Consider the following 19,810-nt stretch of genomic DNA (forward strand, 5'->3'; position numbering starts at 1 on the left):
TTTCCCTGAACTGACTCTAGAGGTCAGAGGAAGTAAGAGAAGGAATCAGGCCGGAAAGATGAGTCAACCATCCTCTCAAGGTCTGAGAAGGGCAGACCTATGGTGTTAAACTCGGGGAAGCGGGGGGGGAGGGATGGGGAGCGGCGACAAGCTGAGAGCGAGGTCCAGGGAGCTGCAGGCTCAGCAGCCAAGTCGCAGCATCCGCCGCTCCAGCAGCTGGGTTCGCGCCACGCCCCTGCCTCGCTACCTGTCGACGGGGAACTACATTTCCCAGAATGCCATTCACGCCGCCTCGCGAGGCAGTAAGAAGTTCCTGGGTGACGCCATCAGCCGGCGCGATGTTTAGACTCCAGTGATGTCGTGGCGCTTCGGGGAAAGAAGTTGGAGGTTCTCTGGGCCCTGGTACTGAAGACGCCGTCCGGGGTCCCCTGGCCCCTTCCTCCCCACCCCTCCATCAGCTTTTTTCTTCCCTACTCTGGCAGGATGAGGCGTGCAGGCCTGGGTAAGGAGAGGGCCGAGGTTCGAAGTTCGGGGGCCCCCGAACTGGCTGTACTGGGCGCGGGGACGCGGAAGGAAATCGGACCAGTCTTATGTCACTGGCATCTGGGCCCGAAAGGGGATGTGTGGAGGAGTCTTTGGAGGCGGTACCCGGTAGAAACACACCATTTGTCCCAGATCCTCGGGGTTTCCTGTAGTTTGGTTCAGTTCCAAGTTTGAATGGTAGGTTTGTAGAGCGTAGTGGAGGCGTGGGGGCGGGGTATGTACAGGTGCTGATCCAATTGCCAAGGGTTTTGGGGGTTGCCGACTGTCCGAGACCGATTACGAAACCCGCTGAGCTTCCCCCGAGCTTGGCTTCTGTGTCTCGTGCTCTACTCGTCCTGGAGCTTAGTTTTTTTGTACAGAAGCGAAATTCGAAGAATAACGTTGCATGCGAAGCGCTAATAACAGTCGTATTAATCTGGTAACAGCGGGTTACAAAGGTAAAAGTACCCGTCATTACTGTTACAGGCCGTGGTATGTAACATCGGGGTCAAAGGCCATTTTACACAGAACATTCTCTGAGTCTTGTTCCGCTGTAAAGACTTAGGTTCACCACGCACAAGGATTTTTAAGAGGTCGTTATAACTCACAGCTAATAAAACAGCATTTTGTGGGGTTTGAAGCTATTAAGAGATGATTTAAAAAAAAAAAAAAGAGCCTGCTCAATCAGCCACAGTGTACCTGAGAAAATATGTGGAATACTTGAAAAAAGATAATGTTGCCTTTTTCAGTGGTTACAGTAAAATGGAGAAAGGAAAAAAAAAGGTTTTTTTTTTTAAAGTTGGTGAAAGTTGCCAGTAACTTTAGACTTTGTTCATTGATTTAAAAAAAAAAAAAGTATGAAAAAGAGCTTTTGAAAAATAATAGCTTTTATGAATACTTGGATCATAGAAAGAAAGTTGGCCAGGTAAATTGTAGAGAACACAAAATAATTTTGAGCAGTTTAGTTTTATATGCCTACATGGTTTTATTTTAATCATTATTAACGATAACAAGCCTTTGTTGTGGTACTTGAGTAAGCTCTAGGTATACAGTTGTGTATGGTTCTGTTTGTGTTCCCAAAGCTTCCAGTCTAGTTGCTGAGTAGGAACATGTAAAAAGATGAATTATAGTACAAGGTGAGAGTTGTACATCCCAATACCGAGTAAGTTCTACAGCTGGTGTCTCGGATTTCAGATATAGAGCACTGCACACTTTGTAGAGACATAAGAACTTGAACTAGAGCTTGATTAACAGAGGATGAGAGAGGCGAGTTCCAGTTGGAAGCAAGACTCCCCTACCCCTTCTCATAGGCCCCAAAAGTTGTAGGACTAGAATTATGAATGGTGTATAAGGGATTATCATTACACCAGTTTGATTGAAGTAGGAGTCATGGAACCAGAACCAAATTGAGGAGATCTTGGAGTGCCCGGCCAAGGAGTTTACATCTCATCAATAGATCCTTTGGCCTCCTTTAATGTTTTTGTGCAGCAATGTGCCGTGATAAGTTGCAGAAAAGAGACTTGAGAAATTGTGGTTCTCAGCCCTAATTACATAGAATCACCTAACTGTACATTAGCTTTTAAGGCATTGATACCTGGACTGCAGCCCAGACTAATTATATTAGAATCTCTAGGATAGAGTTTGTTTTGTTTTGTCCCAAGCTTCCTTGTAGTTGAGTGGAAAGATGCTTACTTACGTGTCTATTGCTATCATTTACATTGGTGTGATTTTTTTTTTTTTTGAGTATCAGTGTGTATTGACCTGAATTTTAAACTTGAGATAAATAATGAAGCTGATAGATGCTCATGTAGCACACTTCCCATGAATCTCTAAGTGATTTGGTTCAATTATTAATAGAAACTACCCTAAAGAAGTAGCATTTGTCTAAATGGACAAAGGCCGAGGATGATCTTTGACATTCACTAGCTTTCCTATGTTTCCTACTGTATTGGAGAGTTTTATGGATAGTGTATCAGCAATTGAAGGAAAATTTGAGGAATGCAATTCTTTATTCCCTGGAACATACTTGTTTAACATTTTTTGTGTTTTTTGTAGTGGTGGAAATTGTGTAAGTGTCTGCTGCATATAAAGTACTCATTAGTTACAGGGAATATAGAAAAAGTATGAGACACTGTCTCTGCCCTCAAATTTGATTCCATTTTTGGAATGGAAGGCAGGTACATTCAAAGATGAATAACTATGAAGTCAGAGTCTATTTATTAATTCATTTATAGGTATTTATTGAGTGCCTTATTTTGTGTGTGTGTGTGTGTGTACACATTTGTGGGGGATATACACCCACGAGTGAAACAAATTTAGTTTCTGCCCTTATAGTATCATCTAGAGTGTGATGTTAGTGTTCTGTACAGTAAGAACTATAATAATTAAGAAGGAGTTTTGCCTTTAGGAGAAAGTGAGGTTTGCACCATGTCTTGAAAGAACTTCCTATTTATACCTCAACTATCTTACAGCTACCAGCACAGACTATTACTTCCTGTCCTTCCATCTTTTACTGTCCCTATTGCTGCATCTGCTCTTTGAGTTTATGGAGACTTAGTCTGTGCATCATCCCTTTCCCTCATTTCTCTCTTGAAAACTGCTTCTATCCCTGTCCAGTGTAAGTCCCCACATTCCCTATATCCAGCTTCTCCTTTGGCAAGCAGTCTCAGCCTCTTGGGGCTCCTTTTTTTTTTTTTTTTTTTTTTTTTTTTTTTTTAGCCCCAACACTGTAAACCTCTTGATCAAACTCTTGATCAATCCAACCATCCAGATTCTTACAGGCTAACTCAGGCTGATGAGCTCTTCTTCAGAAAAATCACACATCCAGGAGGATTGATACCATCACAGTATGTTGTCTCAGCCAGGATCATTTTATCCCCCTAGGACCTGCGTAGTCCTAGTCATTTTCCCCCATTATGCTCTTTACTGCTTTGTCCAAATGATACCTTTCCTTAAAGACAGCCTTATCTCTTCCTTTACTGAGAAAATTGATGGTATCAATTGTCTTAAAAAAAAAAAAAAAAGTGGTTAAACAACACCCTCAGTTATGCTTCCCTGTCTCAGTTTTCTAGCACATTTATATAGATTCACTCTTCAAGGCTCACTCCACCTGTTTGATCGCTTGATGAATACCAAGCACTTTATTAGGCAGAAGCTGTGACTGTATTCTCAGTGCAGTTTCATAGAAGATCAGCTCCAAACAGTAGGAGTTCCTGACACATAGGAGTTCCTGAAATATTTGTTGAGTGAATGCATGTCCCTCTTAACTTTCAGCTAATGTTCTCCATAAGTTATCCCAGCTCTCTTCTATTTAAAAGAAAGAGATGACAGTAAAGGACAGGCAGGAGTTCCCTCCTGCTGTATTTATCCTCTTTCTTCCTTTTCCTTCATAGCCAAGCTTCTTCAATGGATAGTTTATGCTACTACTTTTAGATTCTTTTTAAAATTTGTAGTTCTACGGAGCAGAGAATATATCCTGAATATCCTTGTATATCGGTGCCTATTTTAGCGTCCTGTGGGCAATCAATAAAAAAGTATAAAAATGAATTGAACATTCTTTGCTTAGAAGGGGTCATTAGAAAGAATTGTTCTGATCTCTGTTTATTAATTTTTAAAATTCCTTTGAAGTGTGAATACTATAGACATACGTGGTCTGCAACGCCCTCCAGGGGTCTTTTTTGGTTCTTTCTTATTAAAGTTTCAAAAGTGGCTTGTTTTCGCTACAACTATACTGTGACTCTGATCCTTGCAGGTGAAGGAGTACCTCCTGGCAACTATGGGAACTATGGCTATGCTAACAGTGGTTATAGTGCCTGTGAAGAAGAAAATGAGAGACTCACTGAAAGTCTCAGAAGCAAAGTAACTGCTATAAAATCTGTGAGTATTTAACAGATGTTCTGTACTTTGAAATTTGTGTATTTATGTACTTACATGTTATGTATTTATAAACTATTTTTATTGGCATAATACTAAGGAATTCAGTTACCTAAGTTGTGTATAATTCAGCAAGGTCAAAACGCACTCAAAATTTGAACATGATTTGAGTAGATTAGAACATGTGGCCAGTCAAAACGTGATACAACTATTTATTTTTTTAAAACTTCTGGTTTTTGTGGGTAAATCTACAGCATTGTGTGTTGTCTGTAGTAATGTCTCAGAGCAGTCCATCTCCTGCACCCAAGCAGCTCTTCTCCTGACTTTTCTTCTCTTGTATCCTAAGCTACACACCTCAGTGTTTCACATATCTACCTTTGTACCTGATGTCAGTCACTGAGTTTTGTGCTTCTTTCTTTCTGTTTCTATTTCTACTTTTCTATTTCTGATACTATCCCTTGGTTTTCTTAGGTCAGTTACTGAGAGAGCCTCTTAACCTGTCTGTTCCTCATTTTTTACACATTCTGTTCTGAGTTACATACTGTCACCACAGCCATCTTTTTGGAATGTTTTTTAAATATGCTCCCAGATGTCTCCAGTGTCTTCTCATGATGTAAGAATGAAATTCACACTCTGTAGCTTGATCAAATAGGTTTTTCAAAGATTGTCCAAAGCTTTTCAGACCTTATACCCCACACTTCTGGAATGTATGTTTTCTGCCAGACAAATTAGAGTACTTTGTGTGTTGTGTGTATGCTGTTACTTGCACCCCCTTATCTTTGATGACCGTTGCCTTAGAGGTGTCCTCTCCTTCCTTATATTGGCTGATGGCTTGCCCATAGTAAACCTTCCACTTCACTGCACTCCTTTCTTCTTGCAAGCTTTACCTGATTACTACATCAAAAGTAACTTTTTTTTCCATGTGAACATAAGACCATTTGTACCATTTCTCTAGTATGTATTGAATAGGAACCTGCTATGTAAATGATTTGTATTGTAAAAGAAATTTACCAGAATGTAGGGTTTTCTTTTATACTTATTTTTATCTTTTACACAGCACCTAAGCATAATTCTTTATTGGTGGCATTGAACTTAATATGTATCAAATAAAGGAATTACAAAAAGGTGATTTTAACAGCATATGTGATTGATTCTATATTACATTAAACATGCTGTACACTAATAGAGCATTCAGTAGAAGCTCGTGTTGCCAAAACTTAATTGGTATTTCATTAGTCTTTGGAAAATAGAATTGTATTCAGCCTGGAGACTATTACATTCTGCAACAAGTATTGTTTTCAAAGTCATATTAAATCAAAAGGAGTTGATCAATGAACTAAGTAATATTATATAATGTTAACAATTTAGAAAATCAACATTTAAAGGGAATTAATTAAATGTTGGTTGTTTACCCCCCCCTTTTTTTTAAAGGATTTTAATTGTTTATCTGAGAGAGCATGGGCAGGGGGAGGGGGAGAAGAAGGGGGAGAAGCAGACTCCTCACTGAGCAGGGAGCCCAGTGAGGGGCTGGATCCCAAGACCCTGAGATCATGGCCGGAGCTAAAGGCAGGTGCTTAACCCACTGAGCCACCAGGGCAGTGGTTTTTGTTTTTTAACTCCAACGTTGATAATTTAGGCTCCTTGTTAGAGAAAGCTTTTCCCCCCTGGAAATATCTTTTCTTGGCATGATTGACAGTTGTAGAAAGTAGGTGGTTTGTGCTATTTAGCTTTATAGTCTCTGAATTGTTATATTTGGGGAAAAAGCTCATGTTGTGATCTGTAGCATTCTAGTGTGGTTTTCTGTCCATATCACCCCATATACTTTCCATACAAGATAAGTTCAGAGGAATATTTGCAGTGGTTTGCCAAGATTTTCATTTGTTTCATGTAATTTATCCAAATATTTTGGAAGTGAAGCCTTTGATGAATTTGTCATGTAAGGTATTACATAGGTTTTGGTCTGAATAGCAGCCCTAACCATGTAAATAGTATTTCTGTTAGGTTCAGCCTCTTTCTGCATAGCTCGGGATGGAGGTAACCATAACTTGCCAATTTTTTCCCAATTTATTGTCCTATTTTAAAGAAAAATACTTTTGGAATCTAAATAAATACCCAGTTAAGGTTATATATTCAAAGTAATGTACCATTTCATTAAAAAAGTATTAAGTACTTAATATAGATTTGAATTGATATGCATACTTGAAATAAATCTTTTAAAATGTAAAGAATAAAATATACAGATAAATTCTGTTGTAGAATAATATAAAGAGAGGAAGAAAAAAGCATGCAAAAGAATGGATAAGAGAACCCAGAGAGAGATATGGACCAAAATTAAAAGGGGGAATTGAATATTAAGGTTGAAATAAAAATTAAGAGCAGAGAAATAATATCCATAGTCGGATGGGGTAGAAATCATTTTTTTTAAGATTTTTTATTTATTTATTCAGGAGAGAGAGAGAGGCAGAGGACACAGGCAGAGGGAGAAGCAAGCTCCACACAGGGAGCCTCACGTGGGACTCGATCCTGGGACTCCAGGATCATGCCCTGGGCTGAAGGCCGCACTAAACCGCTGAGCCACCCGGGCTGCCCAGTAGAAATTCTTAATCCATTTTCCTTTTATGTCAGTGGAAAAAAATATCAGAAGAAGGTATATGTATTTTGTATTTTTAGAAGACTGTTTTATTTGAGAAAATGAATATGCTTAGAATGGTATTATTCTTACTTTATAACAATTAAGTACCTTCATATGAATAATCATGTATGTGCTTTTTTTTTTAACAGCTTTCCATTGAAATAGGCCATGAGGTTAAACATCAAAATAAATTATTAGCTGAAATGGTAAGTGGTTATGACTTTAAATTGAAGAAATTTGATCTAATATTCTCAATTTAGTCTGTTAATCAGGAATAATATCATTTTAACTTTTATCCATTTTGAAATTAATCTAGAGATTATAAATCCTGGATTCCTCCCTGTTTATATTTCATTGCTTTGAAATAACTATAATCGGTTTATTTACTTCCCCATTTTTCATCTTGCCTAATATATACAATTGAAAGGATGAGGTGGAAGCCATTGTATCTTTAACCTTATAATTTAGAAACACTGTTAAAGACTCAGGACAAAAGACTATTTTGAGTGTTCTCCTAGATCTCCATGGGTATAGACTACCATGTAATCAAAAAGCACTTCATATCCAACCAACTGAATGTCTTTCACTTGTGAGTCTGTTTCTTTTGCTTGATCTCCTAAGGATCACTTCTGAACAAGTCAATAAGATTTGAACATAGTAACATCCCAGAACCTTTTATCTCAAGTCTAAGGGAGCTCAGCAACATACACCTTTTCTTGTGGAGCCTCTTTCCATTCTTCAGTGTTTATTTTGGATGTCACTTCTCTGGACCTTCCCTAGTTTCTCCACTTTTAAAATTGTATTCAAAAGTAAATGTGACATTGAAAGCAAAGTTCTTATGGATGTTGTACATTAGAGTCACCGGGGAAACCTGAAAATATTTATGCCTGGTTCCCAATCTAAATACTGATATGACAACTCCATAGAACCTGAGCTGTGCAAAGGCTATCATTATACTGGGACCTTTACATCTTAGGATATTCTCTTAAGTTTCGATAGACTGTACTAATACTTCAAGGTCAGCAATCTAAATAAAAGGATCTTAAAAGTAAAGTACATTTAACTGCTAACTATATTAAATTTTAGATGAATTATTGTACTGAATTACTGAACGCAACCAACCATTTGACCTTGGAGAGCAGTGCCGCCCCAACAAAAGCTGAGAAAACAGCTGCATGATAGTAGATGAACTACATACCTTTATTGTTAATGCTTTTTAATTCACATGATTGGGAAAAGACCTAAACAGTTTGGGATTTTGAATTACTCTGGTGCTGAAAGAAATGTTTATTGGATAATGAAAGAGCTTTTTATTCATTGAGAGAATTACTCTGTTTTGCACGGAGTAATCAGACTTGATTACCCAAGTTATAAACAGACTACTGAATTGATTAAACACTAAAAATATCATTAAAAATGTATTCTAATAACTGTATATTCAATTACTTAAATGTGCATATGTGGAATATTAGAATCTTAACTATTTTGTTTTCTTTTTCTCCTCACAGGATTCACAGTTTGATTCTACAACTGGATTTCTAGGTAAAACTATGGGAAAACTGAAGATTTTATCTAGAGGGAGCCAAACAAAGCTGCTCTGCTATATGTTGCTGTTTTCATTGTTTGTCTTTTTCGTCATTTATTGGATTATTAAACTGAGGTGATGCAAGTAAGTGTGAGTTTGGAATTTGTTCCAATTTAACTGTTTGCAGTACCACTTTGGTAAAAAAAAAAAAAATCAGCATCAAAACATTCCTGATTTTCAAATATTACGACTTTTTCCATTGAGGATTACTGAATTTTACTTGTTTTGTAAATCACCTTAGATAAGACAGCGCTCCTTGAATACTGTTGCTTAATGACTCGTTTTTTGCCCCTATTTTCAGGGGTATTAAGATGGCCTGAAGTCATTGTGGCCCTAATAATTCTTTTTCCTGTTGTTCGCTGTCAAATTAAATAGCCATACAAAACGCTTCTGTTAGCATAAATGTAGGTTTATGTTCCATGTGAAGAAGCTTAGTGGGAGAATAACAGAATCCCTGGAGAGCCTGGTGCTGAACTCTTCAGGTAGTGAACAAGTTTGTGATGGAATGGTATATGTATTTTCTTAATTGTCATCGACCCTGATATTGTACTCCCCTTTCCTCCTATATTTGGTTGAAACTGTAGGCTGATTTCCTTTTACCTACAGCATTCCTCTAAAATTTGATGACATGACTCCTCTTTCCCTCTGCCCAATGACCTCATCCTTCACTAAAGCTTGTTACTTTGGCACATTTCCTTAGGGCCCAAAACAAATGTATACCAGTCTAGTTGTTGTTTTATATTGACTTTATACATACCATTGACTTGGCGTATAATAGTTTTATGATTTTTAGCTACTTAGGTAGGCCATTTGGTTATCCTTTGTGACAGAATAATGTGAAGCTAAAGTTATTACTCAGCTCTGAATGGAAATAAAATTAACTGCCTCTGTTTTATTATGTGTTCAAAATAGATATTGAAAGTACTCGGGCATTGAATTTGGGGTTAAGTTGCTTTAATCTATATGTTTATAGAAAGGAAAGCAAAGATGGATAGAAAGAAATATTAAGATGTTCTTAAATACTCTGTATTGCTACCATTTGGAATTTGCCCAATAACGGGCTCTAAAAATAAAATTTTTAACGAAATATATTGTCTTTGTTGCCTCTTTTTTTTTTTTTTTTTAACATAGAATCTAAGAAATGGTCCTGAAAACAGACCCCAAACAAAATCTGGAAAAGATAATATATTTGTATTATTTTCAAATAAATGAGATAAACCATGACTGCAGTTTCAAAAATCTCTTTAATTCCCTATTTTTTTTGTGTGTGTCTTATCTTTGATTTTGCTGAGTGTGCAATCCCTTTTGCTCATCTCTAATTAACTATAGATTCAGGTCCCATCTTTGGCTATGTTTGTCTTCATTTGGGCCTCTACTTGACAGATAAAACACCAGAACTGAGAAGGGTTGAGTGACTTCACATATAAAAAGCAGGCCAGAGGTCTTGTGATGTGATATGAGGGACTCTGGTTTGAGTTAGATGACCTGAGTTCAAATCTTGATTGCTTCCTGTGCTCAATGTTTCTGGGCCTGTTTCTTCATTAAATCACCTATTTCATAAAATTGTCAGAGGTAGATAATTTATTGAAAATATGTGGTATATAATCACTCAATAAATGTTAGTTCTCCCTGTCATTACTATACACATAAGGGACTTATTTTAAGAGCAAGACAATATGGTGGTGTCAGGCTTTGAGGTGATCCTGTGACTTCCAAGTAGAAATGCCTCTCAGAGATCAATTCAGTTTTCAAGAATTACTTAACTGTGTATTCTGTGCCAATTATGTGATGTCAGAGCTTGGGAAGTCCCAGAAATCATTGTCAAAAATGTCAAAAATTAAAATTGCAAAAGGAAGAGCAGAAGACCAAAGAAAAATGACTGAAAGATGGGAACAGAAGATAACAATGGAAGTAATGAGATCAAAGCCTTGGGAAAACCAGTGATGACAAGTGAAGAATGGATTTCAAGGTTAAGTTTTGGCTGTTAGGTGACAATCTTTGTAAAAGTATTAAAATGCTATTTATATCTTGGGTGTTATCAAGGAGATAGGGATTTCAGGAAAAGGGGTTTGGGGTGATGTAAAAGTGATTCTCATCACTGCATTGTCCAACATTTCTAATTTTGCAGTTCTTTTTTGAGAACTGCCTCAAACAGGTCCCTAACCAGCATTTCATATAATTCCCTCATCACTGCCTTGGCTGAGATTCCTGGCAGGCAGGGGACTCCTCTGGAAACCTGTCCCTACCCCATTGGAGATTCCTCCTGCAGCACCTTTTCTCATCCTATTTGGGAGAACCCTAGCAAAAAGTACTCCTAGAAACAAAATTTGGGGGAATCGTCAAGTATGGGAAAATTCTAATCTTTTATAAATCTTTATAAGCCCATTGCTAACTCTGAAAAGTACTTTATTGCTATTGGTGTCTGGGAAGTTGATTATAATAACGGAACAGGCAATGTATTCACATTATAGTTTTTATTCAAACATTAGACGTGGATATATTTGGGTAATGGGTGGTAAACTATAAATTCCATATTTTAAACAGTAAAGCAAATTCAGGAAATGATAAAAATTCCAAATATCTGAATTTTTCTGCAAAGTATCTACTCCATTTCACTAGGAGTTGGTCCTTGGAAGTCCTGACACATTTGCAAATAATAGAAAGTGTAACTTACCTACACCATCCCCTGTGGATACAGGGTGTAGGTCTACAGTGAGCAAAGGGAGAATTACACATACCACTGATAGAATTTAAATTAGCATGGAAATTAATTCATGGGTACTCCCTGAACAGAGAAAAGCTGTTAAACCTAAAACAAATAGGCATCATAAACATCAGATTCTGGAGCAGAAAACCCCCGCACCTGCACCAATAGATAGCTTCTAGTTCTATAAAATAAACTAGTTGTCCTAATTTTTCAATGCTCTTAAATTTCAAATTATATGTATTGAATTTGCTTCCTTGTAGAGAAAGTGGGAAAAGTGCTTGATAATTTGAGTTCATTCAGTCAGTAAATAACTTCATCAGGCTATACTGATGAATAACCTCTGACTAAATATTTACTGGGAAGCAGAATAGCATCGTCAGTAAGACGGAAAGCTATCACCCTGCCGGAGCATAAATGCTGGTTCCCACTCACACTGTGAGTTTGGGCTGATGACCTCTCCACCTCTATTATTATTACTCTATTTATAAAACAGCAATAAAAGTTGTGCATACAGATACTGGTAATACACAGCACTACCTTGCTACTGAAGTGCTAGTCCTTGTAAGGAAGTTAGAATGGGCTCCTGGGACTCAGTGGTAGCTGTTGCCTTTGTGGGTTCTGGGGTCAGGACACCTAGGAATCTTATCAGTCATGCTTACCCACATGTTGCCAAAAAAATTCTGGCCACTTTCTCCCCGCTGCCGAGCCGTCTCCCCGGCAGTACTGCCCTGCTAGCGCTGGAAGCAGCTATTTGTCTTCCCTCTTCTAGTGAGGGGTCACCAGTTTCTGGAATTTAGTTCATTAGATTTCTTTGCAGCCTCAGCAATCTGATGGGATTTTTTTTTAAAGAAAAAAACCTATGATTTTCCAGTATATCTAGCTTATTTGAGTTCTTAGAATGGGAGCAAAAGATGTCAACTTTGGAAGCAGAAACCTAAAGACAGTTCTCTACCTGTAGAGAACCAGTTGATAAACGTTCTATTTCCTTTTACTTTTTCTACAATTATATTTTTAAATTCTATTTTGAAACTTCTGCATTACTGTTTGAGGTATGTGGCACAAATAATTTTCTTTTTAATTTACAAAGTGCCAACCAATTATTCTCACAGTAAATATTGGATAACACTTTCTTCTTTTCTTCTTCTTCTTCTTCTTCTTCTTCTTCTTCTTCTTCTTCTTCTTCTTCTTCTTCTTCTTCTTCTTCTTCTTTCTTCTTCTTCTTTCTTCTTCTTTCTTCTTCTTTCTTCTTCTTTCTTCTTCTTCTTTTCTTCTTCTTCTATATTTTTATAGTATATGATATGTTCTTTTTCTGGAGTATGTATTTTGTTCTGTCCAATTTTTTTATCCATGTACCAGTACCACACTATTTTAATTATTGGACTTTTGTAGGGTTTTAATAGCTAATAGATACTATTCATTTTTTTCTGATGAACTTCATTATATTTCAATAATATTTTAATAAACCATAGTGGATTTTGATAAGAAACACATTAATCTTTTATAACATCCTCTGAAAAAAATCTCTAAGATGTTTCCCTAATTGGAAGGTTGGATTTTGACCCCAAGCAAATTTCTCATTTCCTTTCATTATATGCTAATGTTTAAAGGTATAGTGGTAAACCAGGTTTCTGGGGCTAGGAGTGTGATTCATAGTAATTTCTTTTTCTTTGGTGTAAATATTCTCACCACATTTGATTACATACTATGATATGAAATCACTGAACACAGTTGTGAAAATACATGCACAATTGGCTCTCATTAACTGATGCAAACTAGCGCTGGTGTACTATATTAATGATAAATACTCTTTTAAAATATGTAGAAGTTTGGGGTGCCTGGGTGGCTCAGTCAGTTGAGCATCCAACTCTTGATTTCAGTTCAGATCATGATTTCAGGATCATGAGATCCAGCCCAGCAAGGGGTTCCATCCCTGCAAGCCTGGTTAAGATTTTCTCTCTCCTGCCCACTTTGCCCCTCCACCCTTCTCTTACTCTCTCAATCTCGCTCTCAAAAACAAACAAACAAACAAAAAAGGTAGAAGTTATTTGTTTTTTTAAATTCACTTATATTTTAATGAAGAAAAACTAGGCAATGAAGTTAAATTGACATTAACTTGAGATAATATTTTTCAATGACAATGGACACTTCGAAGATCATTTGTTTTTTGTTTTTTGTTTTTTAAGATACTATTTATCTATTTATTTGACAGAACACAAGTAGGCAGAGTGGCAGGCAGAGGGAGAGGGAGAAGCAGGCTCTCCACTGAGTAGAGAGCCCGATATGGGGCTCAATCCCACAACCGTAGGATCATGACCTGAGCTGAAGGCAGATGCTTAATTGAGCCACCCAGGTGCCCCTTAGAAGACCACTTGTGCATTTTGCATATGTTAAATTTTTTCTTAATCTGTATGAGTAAATCCATCTTCTGGTAGTTCAAATACTGTGTATGAATCATATACAAAAAGGGAAGGTGATTATTTTTATTCTCCATACTTTTCCCTGCAGTTAAATGGTCAAACAGTCTGCAAGGATCATTCTATATATTTTATAAAGCTCTTCTCTCTTAGAAATGTATTGGCTTTTGGGGGCACCTGTGTGGCGCGGTTGGTTAAATGTTCAGCTCTTAGTTTTGGCTCAGATCCTGATCTCAGAGTCCTGAGATGGAGCCCCATGTCACTCACTGCTCATTTCAGAGTCTGCCTCAGATTCTCTCTCCTTCTCCCTCTGCCCGTTCTGCTCAAGCTCTCTCTCTCACAAATAAATAAATCTTTAAAAAAAAAAAAAAGAAATGTATTGCTTCTAAAGTTTATCTTAGTTGAGTAGTTCAACTAACTTACCTCTTTGCTCTTTTTAGAAGAATTTTTCACAAGCCTCTAAAGGACTACCAAATAAACTGAAGAGATTTGCGAAGTGCCGAGACCAGGTCTTAAAAATCTTTCCTTACCCTTCAAAATGAACAGAAAGATAGAAATATGTGATACATTTTTCACAAAAACATTATCTACATACTACATGTAAGATTCTAAAACTCACAAATATAACCACATTATCCATTATACATCTAAGTATTCTACAAAGCTTTGGATGATGTTTATAAAGAAAAACAAATGTTTGATGAATGTTTTCTTTTTTTACTGATTTATTCAACTTAGCTAACTTCATCAAAGGTCCAATATTATAAATTGTATGAAAAATTCTTCCTACTTTGCTTTTTCAAGGATCCATAATCATTATGTGATTCACATGCAAGCAGGCAGCTGAATAAGACTTTACCAGTACTTATAACTTCCCATGACTACAGTGAATTTGGAAATGAGCAAAAAAAAAAAAAAAACACCACAGCATAACTGAAAAAAAAAAAAAAAAAAGTCCAGATAAAATAGATTTTAATAAACAGCAAAAATACTTTGTTAGGTCATCAGCTTATGTTTTAAAAGAATATGTATAATTATTCATTTCCCCTCAATTTTATTTTATTAATTAATAGTCCTAAAAACTGATAAGCTCTCTGCATTATTAATCCATTGGCTTTGAACATACATTTTTTGCTTTCAAGGAAACTGGAGCATAACTTGTAATATATCTCATGTTCTGTGAGATAACTTGCATACAGAAAAGTTATTAGAATTAAATGCTTTAGTCTGCCTATAGACAGACTTAATGTTCAGCATTTTTGAAGTCTCCTTTTAAACATATCTTAGTTTTGGGGGTGCCTGGGTAGTTCAGTTGGTTAAGTATCTGACTCTTGAGCTCAACTCAGGACTTGATCTCAGGGACGTGAGCTCAAGCTCTGCATTGGGCTCCACACTGGAAGTGAAGCCTCCTAAAATTAAAATTAAAAAAAAACATAATTTAATTTCACATTTATGTACATTTATATTTACATTATTTTTAAAAATTTCAAAGACAACTTGAATTTGTTTTGTTTTTGCACACACACATACACACACCAGCTTTCCATGGAGATCAAGTATCTTATGGTGATTTTTGGTAAAATATCCATACTATCAGATGGAAATTCCTTCACTAATTAATGGACTATCTTCGAGGTTATTGCTTGAAAGACAAGAAAATTTCTGATTGCTGGATGCTAGTCTGCTCCCTTAGATTCTCTTTACTTTGTCTGCATTTACTTCTCATGACTCAATAATTTAAATTTAATTTTAATCTATCTCTAAAATAGTTTCTAGAATTCACACAGAGAGCTTTCTAAGTGGAAGCAAGGGGGATAAAGAACATTCTTTTTATTGATTACACACTGTTTCATCTTCAAAACTGCCACAAAATTATCTCCTTTTTGAAGGCTCAGCAGAAATAACACCAAGGACGTGGCATATTTACGACTCCAGCAGAAAACTAGAAAAGCATGAAAATTTTCTTTGCACTCCCAGCCAAAGTCACATAGAACAAGTGGCAATGCCAGGTTTCTTACTATGAACTTCCTCACAGGTGAGAGAAGACAAATTGCTTAATGTAAAATTGTTTAATGCAAAGTTTAATTCATCTGCTTATGTACATGTAATGTATCTGAACCTCCCGTTGGGCACGGTTAGCCAACTGTCTTCAGGGTAGTCTCTCAGAATTCTCTTTCCAAACTTCTCAAATTTTGATAATTAAAAAAAAAAGTAAACTACAAAACCATTTCATAAAACAACAGCATTCTAATATTCAAATTAAAGGCTACTATGAGTTTAATATACTTAAGTTCTTTGTATCTTTATTCTCCCTAGAATTAATCACTAGGAAGTCCTCATGTAATAAGATTTAGTATAAGTTAAATATTTGTGAGCAAGTGGCAAGGAAATAAGAATATATATATTTGAATAAGAATATATATATAAAGAAAACTTTATCAAAAATAAGATATTTTTGTTTCATTTAGAAAAGAAATATTTTATATCTACTATATAAGAGATCTTAAATTAAACACCTGTGTTTTCCCTAGAGCTCTCGGCACAAGACTACATCCCAAGAAGCATTTGATGAATCAATTAATGTGGCCTACTAGAGAATGTATCTTTTTTTATTATCTCTCACTAAAATTCCAGTGTGGAGAACATAGAAAATTCTCAATAAAAAAATGTGGCTTGATTAATAACATACCAAGTTCACTTACTAGCTGAGCTTCCTTGAATATTGGAGGCACAATACTACAACCATTAGTGGCCAAAAACTTGTTCCTAATTTCAAATTATTCTATGGCTTTCCTTTTTATAAAGTTGAGGGAAGGGGTACCTTGGGTAGCTCAGTGGCTGAGCATCTGCCTTCAGCTCAGGTCATGATCCCGGGGTCCTGGGATTGAACCCCACATTGGGCTCCCCAAAGGGAGCCTGGTTTTCCCTCTGCCTATGTCTCTGCCTCTCTCTCTGTGTCTCTCATGAACAAATAAATAAAATCTTACCTTAAAAAAAAAGGGGGATGCCTGGCCTGAGTGGCTCACTGGTTGAGCATCTGCTTTTGGCCCAGGGCATGATCCTGGAGTCCCAAGATCAAGTCCTACATCAGGCTCCCTGAATGAGCCTGCTTCTCCCTCTGCCTATGTCTCTGCCTATCTCTCTGTGTGTCTCTTGTGAATAAAAAAATAAAATCTTTTAAAAAATAAAATAAAATCTTAAAGAAAAAATAAAGTTGAGGGAAGGTGGCTTAAAATCAGAAGCTCTGGGGATCCCTGGGTGGCTCAGCGGTTTGGCGCCTGCCTTCAGCCCAGGGCGGGATCCTGGAGACCCGGGATCGAGTCCCGCGTCAGGCTCCCTGCATGGAGCCTGCTTCTCCCTCCTCCTGTGTCTCTGCCTCTCTCTCTCTCTCTCTCTATGTCTATCATAAACAAATAAATAAATCTTTAAAAAAATAAAAAATAATAAAATCAGAAGCTCTGTCTACAGGGGTCAAGGACAAATGCCACCGAGTCAGGCACAAGTGGCAGCAGAGTCAGAAAAGCTGTTTCATATTCCTTCTCCTCTATCAGCATTCACCTTTCAAACTATAAGAGCTTTATCAGCATCTCTGACCCTAGCTGATCAGGGAAGCAGGCATTACATTCCCCAAAACCTAGATTTTTTTAAAGTTTTGTTTTTTTCTATTTCTAATCCTAAGTAATTAGACATGACTCCTGTCCTTCACAGACTCTGTCTGTCCTTCACAGAAGGACATGACTCCTGTCCTTCTGCATTTCACAGAAAGTCCTACAATAAGATGCATGACCCATTTAGGCAACAGTGTCAGTGGTGGCTTCTCACTTACCAGGGAGTTTCTCTGGCACACAGACCAAGGACTTGTGTAGGGCAAGGAGCGAGGAGTGGGTCACTACATCACCAGGGGAGGCAGTGAGGCTCATGCAGTAACTGGTTGTGCACATTTTGCTGCCATCATGATATAGTCATCACTTTTCTTCACCTCTGTTATCTTCATACCTACAGAAAAGAGGAATCAGAGGAAATAGAAGTTTTACTTTCTATCTTTCAGGGCGAATAGTCCATTCTCACTCATGAAAGGCAAGTAATGAATATTAGCAATTTAGAAACTCAGTTCTTTAGATCTACCATGGATATTCAGAGTTACACATTCCTAGTATGTTCACAGGATTATATAATTTTGAATTGAAAAGAAGACACTAATTCCAACACACTGTTTTATAAATGCATGGTTCTGGTCTCCATATTTTCATAGGTCAAACTGAGAGAAAACAGAGGATCAACTGAGTCAAGAGTGTATTATGAGTGGAGTAACAAAGTCAAGCAGATTTGTCTTGCTGATCTAGCTACCTTATTTCTCATTATCAAATTTCTAATCATTAACTTTAACTTAGATAATGAAATAGCCAAAGAATTGGTAAGAAAAGAAGACTGATGCTAGGGAAGAGAAAAAAGATAAAATCATTTAAATCTCCACATCAGAGGAGGACCACTGTGGGTCATTGCAAACAGCACAATAATCAACTCTAAGATATTCTAGGTCCTGAGTATGTGAAAAAAAAAAGACTGGGAACTCTCCAGATGGCTGAATAGGATTGAACAAACTATTTAGAATGCAGCACAGAGAGACAAATTAAAAACTGAAAATGAAATAAAGATATGTAAAATGAGAACTCTAACATGTCTTTAATATTCCCGAAGGGAAAAATGGAGGAAAAGGAAATGAGGCAAGTTTTGAAGAGACAATGGATGAAAAATCTCCAGAATTGAAGAAGTACATGAGTTTTCAGATTGATGTGCCACATTACCTACCTGTACAATGGAGCAGTGTTATAAAGGGAAAGGAAGGGGGGGAGAGGGGTGGGGAAGGAGGGGAGGAGAGGTGAGGGGAAGGGGAGAGGACAGGACAAGAAACCCCACAGCTAGGCACACCATATTAAAAATGCAAAACACTAAAGATGAGGAAAAGCCATCTTTAAATATATTTCCTCCATAAGAGGAAAAATGAACATGAGAAGCAAGAAGATGCATGTAAGAGCAACACTAAAAGGAAATCAGTACTTGATTTATCTGGTCATATTTTTGCAAACGTAAACTGTTCCTTGCCTTCTTCTTCAGGTTTAGAGACCAAGAAAAAAATGGAGAAACAATGGCTTATGAAATAAAACCACTCCAGTCTTTAGAACTCCACAATGGAGCCTAAAGCGGCACCACTGTAGATGTATAGGTTAGGACTAATGGGGACGAGGGTCAGAGAGGAATTGAACTTAAATGTATGCCCCAAATTCATGTAATGATATCATGCTTGGCCTTGCATGAGGAATTGGTATGGCCTCAAATATACTAGAAATGGTCCTTATAGAGAGTAATAAAAGTTGGAGAGTCAAATCTAGGAAAACACATAGGACTATGTGTAGTTTATATGTAGTAGGTGTGTGTGTATGTGTGTGTGTGTGTGTGTGTGTGTGTATATATATAGTTTATATGTATTGTATGCATTGCCAGTCAAATCTGGGAAAACACATAAGATTATGGTAGTTTAAGAAGACTTATTTCACTGACTTAGAACATCAGACCCTGCACCAGTTTCACTAATGCCCAAGGAAGTGGTGAACCCTCTGACAGTAGAGTGAACAAGGCACTACTCCATCCCATGCCTGAGAGGGCTCAAAGGAGCACAGGATTAAAAGTGGCTGTAGCTATTGGCAAAATAAACAATCGGTTCTGTTAGACTCAGAGCTGTTTGTGGCCGGCCCTGGTCTATTCCCAGTGTCCAGGTGCTCAGTAAAAATTTACTGAGTGAATGAGCTAAAGTAATCTGAAACGGAAGGGAAGGGATAATGTTAATAGGCAACTCAAATCCCTCTGAAATACATCATACTCTCTCAAGTTAAATTTAGAAAATAATCTAGCCACAGATTTTCTGTGCCATCATATGTAAAAGAGGACAGTGTTATAAAAATTTTAGATAATGTTAAATTGAGTTTACTAATTTATGACATGACACTAAAGGGAACATTCTACCATTTTCAGGCAATGCAAACATATTTTTGAATGAAAATATTTAGTTTGGTTGTATA

The 19,810-nt window shown here is 37.0% G+C and overlaps 1 protein-coding gene and 1 long non-coding RNA gene across 2 annotated transcripts; both read left to right on the forward strand.

The window, feature by feature from the left end:
* Window positions 1-309: 309 nt before the first annotated feature.
* BET1 (Bet1 golgi vesicular membrane trafficking protein) lies at window positions 310-9,699 on the forward strand. The gene is made up of 4 exons (XM_072784130.1): window positions 310-502; window positions 4,274-4,398; window positions 7,177-7,233; window positions 8,536-9,699. Exons 1-4 carry the CDS (start codon window positions 484-486, stop codon window positions 8,689-8,691), a joined length of 357 nt encoding a protein of 118 aa, XP_072640231.1. The 5' UTR covers window positions 310-483; the 3' UTR covers window positions 8,692-9,699.
* A 3,953-nt stretch (window positions 9,700-13,652) lies between these two features.
* Window positions 13,653-18,550, forward strand: LOC140609537 (uncharacterized). Its single transcript, XR_012011344.1, has 3 exons — window positions 13,653-14,242; window positions 15,623-15,768; window positions 16,265-18,550. It is a non-coding gene; the product is annotated as an uncharacterized lncRNA (long non-coding RNA).
* Window positions 18,551-19,810: the final 1,260 nt, after the last annotated feature.

Source organism: Canis lupus, chromosome 18 (assembly GCF_048164855.1).
Source record: "Canis lupus baileyi chromosome 18, mCanLup2.hap1, whole genome shotgun sequence".
Classification (NCBI taxonomy): Eukaryota; Metazoa; Chordata; class Mammalia; order Carnivora; family Canidae; genus Canis; species Canis lupus.